The sequence below is a fragment of the Alligator sinensis genome, unplaced genomic scaffold (genome assembly GCF_000455745.1).
Source record: "Alligator sinensis unplaced genomic scaffold, ASM45574v1 scaffold117_1, whole genome shotgun sequence".
NCBI classification, from domain to species: domain Eukaryota; kingdom Metazoa; phylum Chordata; order Crocodylia; family Alligatoridae; genus Alligator; species Alligator sinensis.
In genome coordinates, this window is record NW_005841855.1 from 4,965,021 (window position 1) to 4,972,128 (window position 7,108).

At 38.8% G+C, this 7,108-nt stretch overlaps 1 protein-coding gene across 2 annotated transcripts in view; it reads right to left on the minus strand.

The window, feature by feature from the left end:
* The window catches only part of LOC102385731 (desmocollin-1), a 44,637-nt gene extending 37,535 nt beyond the window's left edge, over positions 1 to 7,102 (minus strand). For both annotated transcript variants that reach the window (XM_006016398.3, XM_006016400.3), the window contains exons 1-4: positions 6,977 to 7,102; positions 4,163 to 4,247; positions 1,071 to 1,273; positions 474 to 593 (exon numbers count right to left, since the gene is read on the minus strand). In XM_006016398.3, coding sequence (XP_006016460.1) covers positions 474 to 593; positions 1,071 to 1,273; positions 4,163 to 4,247; positions 6,977 to 7,024 — 456 coding nt within the window. In that variant the 5' untranslated portion in view covers positions 7,025 to 7,102. The remainder of the gene's footprint in view (positions 1 to 473; positions 594 to 1,070; positions 1,274 to 4,162; positions 4,248 to 6,976) is intronic.
* Positions 7,103 to 7,108: the final 6 nt, after the last annotated feature.

Below are 7,108 nucleotides of genomic sequence, written 5' to 3' on the forward strand. Positions count from 1 at the left end.
CAGCTGCCACCACCACCCTGTGCTGCTGCTGCTCCGCATGCAGCCAGTGCCTCCCCACCCTGCCCCACATCCCCCCCCACCACAACTCCGCATCCAACCAGAAACCCCTATGCCTCAGGTAACCGGCATCCCCCCATTCCCCACTCATGCCGTATAACAGGGATTTTACTGTACAAGATTATATGCCATTTGGGCTGCAGGACTTCAAGATAGACAATTAAAGAGGCAGATAATGAAAGACTTGGAAAAAGGAAAAAAGCACTGGACTGAGACTTAGGAATAAAACCCATCTGTTCTATCTCAACCTCAAATACACAATGTTTGGAAAGCCTTTATCAATGTATGTGTTCAATGGACCATAATTAATCTTATGAAATCTTTCAGGAAAATTAGGCATTATGGACCTTTAATATTGTAAACTACTTTCTTGTCTGATTTGTACATCATAAAATCAGTTAGTAAGTAAAATATACCTGTTGAATTTGTAGTGGATAAGGTCCAAGTCCGTTCTCCATCACATGGGATGGGATGGGACGCCACCTTCTTTTTGTTCGCCGTAGGACTGTATCTCTAGTATGTCTGGCCTTATGTCCCTGGATTTAGACATAAAGAGAGAAATTAGGGGCAACCCCTACATTTCTGGCTTGGTTAGAGCTCCTTGTTTTCTGTATCCTGTATGGGTTCTCTTTTCCACTCAAAATCTTCTAAAGGCATTTCAAAAAAATCTTTGTTTTCCTGTTGCAGCCTAGTCATGGCACCACTAGAATTCTTTGGTCCTATGCAAAAATTAGGAATTTTAGTAATTCCAGCTAACAGTGTGTTCATTAGGTCTTGCTTTCTCATATGCTGTTTTCCTGAAACCTCAACATTCTTGATAAAGCTAATTTCCATTCCTTGCCACTTCAGGAAGTGATAACTAATGCACTGAGTACTGTTAAATAAAAGTAGCTCGTCTGTATAACGGCTCCATGTGATAATTTTGGTATTTGCAACCAACTAGATTTACCCAACAAGCAGTACTGTGAAAGGCAGTTTCCAAAGTAAAACATCTGAAAAAATAATAACCCCACCTCTCTTTGATCTGATAGCAAATTAACATGTATCTTCTTTTGTTCATGTGTTTGGATATTCTTGAGCAATATGGTAAAAGTCTTCTTCTCAGCAGACAAAGTAGTGATATTTGTTGTATACACAGAACCATCTTCTAAAATTCTGAAGTTTGGATCACTTGAGCTGATAGCTTCTGCAGACCTCAGGCACTCTTCCAAATTTACTGTAAGAAAGGAATTTCAAAGAATAACTTGGTCAAAGCAATAACCAAAAGACTAAGGCAAACATTTTCAAGTTTAAATATGAGTTTATATTTATACATTTAAAAATAATTGGTCCACTTAAATCAATACATGCCTCTGAAAAAGCAGGCTATTTTTATTTAACTGTCTTCATGTGGATTCTGGAGCCCAACTTTAGGCACTAAAGTTAGACCAAGTTTACAGACATTTTGCCATCATTCTTTTATTAGGTACATTTAGCCATTTCCCAGAGATTACAAAGCCTACGATGTTGATGGTCTGAAAGCATTAAAACATCAAGGATTATTACAAACAGTCTAATGAAGGCATGGATAGATATATACATATCCAGTATAGTTTAATCTGTTTGTATGCTGCAAATATGCTATTATGGTGTTTCACCACTAGGAGTCAGTGGAGCAGGAGTATCTGATTCCAGCAAATGGCTGCCACATATTAGCTGCTGACAGATAAAATATAAACCCTTATTACTTACCAATAATTCTGTTCGGTAATTCTGCAACAGATTGAGCAAAGTCACATTACCTTAGGTGTTTCCATAATCTATAAACTACTTCAACCCCCCCCAAAAAAACACCAAGATATTACAGATGCAGGGGTGTAACTATCACATCTGTCCATGCCTAAAGATGTGATAGATGGGCACATGGGGTATTCATACACTAATTGTATCAATAATTATTAGAAGTATCCTTGTATTTTCAGCTTGAGAGATGGAAAAAGATTCCGAAAACTGTATAGACATCTCGATCAAGAGACAAAAACTGACACTGGAATAAGTAACTGACAAAAAATTACATCTATCAGGATCCCATGCAGATGGCTGGTAAAACAAAATAAACTTAAACATATTTGTAGACTGTTTAGAATATTTTTTTTTCTTTTTACTCTGCTTTAGTAAAACTGGCTGCACACTGGTTAACTCTTTCATTGTTCCTGAGAGACTGAAGGACCTACAGGTGCTGACCTAAATTCAGCAGTCACAATGAATTAAAAGGGAACCTAACGCTTTCTGCTCTGGAAGGAAAGGAACCCAGGTTCTCAAACCCAGGTTCCCACCCTGAGAAAGAGGAGAGCTAGCAGCCCAAGACCTAGGTGAGATGAGGAAGCTGTAAATGGGTCAAAGTACAGTTAAACCTTCAACTACAATATAACAAGCATCAAAAACTGAACCAATATTTTTTTCTGTGTCCAAGTCTATATACTCCTTTTGTCAAAAACATATACAAATTGTGCATTAACAATTCCTCCACAAGGCACTGATTCTAGTGGACTTCAACCAGTGCATGCAGATGATAAGGGGGGCAATATTCTGAAACACCAAGTTTCATCTTTGTATTTCCAAAGTTTAAATACCTAGAGAAAAATATTTTCAGTATTCTTATTAAAAACATATTCTCACTCTGCTGTACTCAAATTAATGTTGAGATAGATCTTTTCAGACAACATGTCTTCCTTTTAACTCTGCATAAAAACAATTTGTTTCCAGTGTTCAAGAGACTATGGAATCCCCACCTACACCGAGAGTCACTGTGGAACTCTAACAGCATATTTCCCAAAACACCTGAATATGGATCCTGCTTCTCATGGTAAGGTCAGTCAATATTATTCCCAGTGTTGCATGATCTAGTCTTTTTACAGTTTTAGTCGTATTCTGGATATATTAAAATCATATATTAGAACCTGGAAATTACAGGGAATTTTTTTAAACGTATTTTACTATTGCAAATTTATCAGCATAAAAAAATCACATCCTTCTTCAACAAAACTTTAAGAAATAGCAGTTGGAATACACTGGCATGGTTAAATGTTGGTGAGCAAGTGCTGTATGCAATTCTTCTATTCAATATTATTTTTAAAGCTTGATGAAATATTTTTCCCAAATGAAAGTGAGTCGAGATGAATTAATCTGAATGAAAATTCAAGTTAGTTAAATCCCTGCCTATATACAAAATTATATTGATAAACTGGATCTCATTGCCATCATAAGATTGATAATAGGTTAAATTCTTAAACACATTGTTCTTATTCACTCTTGCTTTCAAAGAGCTTTATAAATGAACACTCAGTACAGTAGATTGGGATTTAAAAAAAAAAATCCAACCTTGGCTTTTTTTCTTCCTAAACCAACTTTCAGTACTATGCTTGTACCAGTATAAATTATCCCTTAACCTAACCCTGAGATTGAACCCTTGTTCTTTATCTGTCATAAGACAACTGATCTAGAAAAGGAGGGCTTGGGGGGCTTCTGTACCTCCTGCATGTCACAACTTCTCTAATTTGTGATGGGTTAGCACAAGGCAGCACCAGGGGGAGTCCAAAGAACATACTTGCAACTCCTTTCTCCATCTGCACTGAAGGCTTCAAGTCATGGTTCTTAATGTGATCTTTTTTGTTTCACTGCTAATGCATGTCAGCGTTACACAAAAAGTTTCTGAGCATTTTAGTACATTGTAGTCCACAAGAACTACAACAGAAAACTGACCCCTTCTATGCTGGTTGAAGGGTATATGGCACTACTGAAAATGTGGTTCCCTATTTAGAAGTCTTTTAGATGCACAAATGTGGGTACCCAAATTTGAAACAGTCTAAACCTCTACCATTACATCTTAACAAAAAAAACCCACAAAAAATCCAAGAAGTCTTGCCTATAACTGGATACCAGTTAAAATGTGTACGTATTATGGTGCCCACTGTTAAAATCTGTAATAATGCAAATCAGCAATGCAATTATGCTTATCTGGTTGTTTGAGGCTCAAATTGCATTACAAAACCAATTATTCTCCCTTTCCTTTCTGTAGCTTTTTTTAAGACAACACAGTACTGAAAGGTATCTTTTAGTTTCTCACCTCTGCCAATTAATGTCTCAGCCTCTAGTGTAGAAGGAACATTAAACGTGACTTTCTTGCAAGCTTCACAAAACAAATTCAGTGCCTAAAAAGGAATAAAAAGTTAAGAACATTTGACTTTGATAGTAAAGCGCTGTGTTTCATTATTCAAAATCATGGCATAAAAAGTAGAACACACCTAGGTTTTTAATAACTTTAAATAATTTGAAAAGACTTAAAATTCATATGGTATTACATATCTCAACAGCTTATTTTAAAACCACGAGTCTATCATTTTGTTAAAAATGGCATTCAAGGGTTGCAGAGTAACCTATCGAACACAGGACTTGAAATCAGAATGCCAATGTTCACAACTTGACTCTCTCCATCTTTTGTTGTATGACTTGGGCACCTAACAATTCTGGGTGACACCACATTGATATCAATGACAGATTTTCGTCAGCTTCAACAGGATCAACAATTCATTTGGCTTCTTATTTTCCCATATATTAAAGTGGGAAAATTAATTCTTATAGTCCTTCAATACAGAGTACTAACGATCCATGGAGCTGTGTATTAAGTTTTGGCAATTCATTAAGCTTATTTCAAGATGTTTGCATTGAGTTTTAATGGTTAAGACATAAAAATCTTATTGAAGTCTTATGGAACTTGCTTATCTTCAGTAAACTTTAGGCACAAAATACCTGGTTCAAAAATTTCTGGTTACAGAATTGGAGTCTCAAATTCAAAACATGCATATATGACTGGCAAGCAATAACCATATTTTATAAAATGAGAAAATGAAGGTGAGTAGTGGCATCTGTCACAAAGTCCTGAGTGCAAAGCATACATGTTTCCTAAATTCAACAATTCTGATTGTAATCCAAATTTACAGAGCCAGTCTGAGGGATACAGAAAATATGTTTATATATATATACACTTATGCAACTTGATTCTAAACAATTAACATGAAGAAGACACAAAAGAAGTTAGTAATAGATACTAGTCATAGTGCACAAATTTTCAGTGTTACATTGAAGACGTAGAGAGAATAGTGAACATAAGTGAGAGAATAAACTCTTCTTATATAGAAAGAAACAACATTCCTTTAAAAGTTAGCTGCCTCTAAACACCATAAAAAGGTTAAACTGATTACTTTGAGATGCACCAGACAATCACAGTCCAATACACTAAATGCAACAGTTAAAGCTGTTTTTGCTCTTTAAATTATTTGTTTTGAATATTCTTCTATAAATCTCAATAATGGCTGAAATTGCTCTATATTTCTCAACTGAGACATTTTAGCAATTATTTATCCTTGCAAAACTCTTCTCTCTCCTATTGCAACTACTATTGTAGATTTTTATTAAAAATCATATGTGATTTAATTAAGTGCATTACAGGAATCTTCCTAAACCAGGAAAATCTAATCTGAAAACATGAGCAAGTCTAGTCCTGTACTAATATATAAAAATAATTAAACAGATATGCAAACAGCAAGCTAAGAAGATACTCATAGGTAAACATAAGCATACAGTACTCTCAGTTATATTGATTATTACAAATAAGCTTTTTTAGGGAAGCCTTTTCATGGGGATCTCAGGGGGAAAGGATTTTTTTTTTTTAAATTGGAGCCAAGTAAGTAAAATATCTTAACTTTTCTTTGATTATCAAGTTTATAGCAGAGGGTGGATTTACCAACCTGTGTCCAGGTTGGCAAATGTCCATGAGAATTCTGCAAGACTGATTTTCTTGCATGTAAAAATAACACCATTCGGCCAGCCAACATCACTAAAACCTTATTCCCCCAGACTCACTTCTGCTTGACTAAAACAGCACCAGTAACAGTGGGAGGGATAGGGAGAACAAACAAATGAGTATTTCTTTCATATATTCACTATTTTCCCTTTAGGCAAATAAGGTTGATAACTATATGGCATCTTCTGTATTGACTATAAAAACCACAGCTTTATTACTTTAAGTTCACAATATTGATCTCAATACACAGCCGAGGCCCTTTTCAGCGAGTCAGATGTTGTTCCCTATGCCACACACAGGCCTCTGAAGCAGAGGGAACTTTTTTTGGAAGTGAGGTAAGCTGCTTTCAACTTCCAAAGAGCAACTCAATCTGGCCGACGTAAAGAGAATAAAGCCCATACGCAGCCTTCCTCTTCATGCCAGTTTGCCTGCTAACACCTACCTAGTGCTGTACCTTGGCTCCTCTCTTTCAACCCTAATCTAGGTACGCTCTTAAAAACCAATGTGTGCGTATCGACGCATAAGGCGTTGCCTTTCTTTTCTTAATTCAACATGAGTCTCATGGACGACCTTCCCTTTCCAAAGCTCCCGCGCTTGACCACTTCATGCCCCCACTCGAGAGCAACAAGGGGCATCGAGATTCCCTGCCCGGGAACAGGATCGTTTGTCTTGGGGCGCAGATCAGATCACTCACGTCTTTCATTCACAAAGAAATCAAACGTCCAGAAGTGTGCGGAGGGCTTTCCCACTCCCGAGCCCCCAGCAAGAGGTATTTTAGAGATACCTCCCCCCTCCCCCGTTTGGATAGGGCTGCTCCTGCCTCAGGCAGGACTACGTGAGCTCTGCCAGCCTCCCACCCGCCTCCAAATCCTGCGGCCTCCACACCTCCGACTTCACTTGGGCCCCTTCCTCCTCGGGCGGCGGGCCCCTCCCGCTGAGCCCCACACACCGCGCACCAAAGGGGGGGTCCAATCAATGCAGATAGCAACCCCCGCAACAGGTGGGCGCTGCTCGGGGACGGGCAGGGCTGGCGGGGCACGCCGCGCAGGGCGGGGGACGGGGGTGGGGGTGTCTCACCAGGAGGCCGAGGAGCAGCCAGCGGCACAGGGCTGCGCGGGGACCCATGGCCGGGCCGGGCCGAGCTGCGAGCAGGAAGGAGGCGGCGGCGCGGCTCCCCGCGCTGTTTTGTGGAGCCGCGGGACGCCCGGG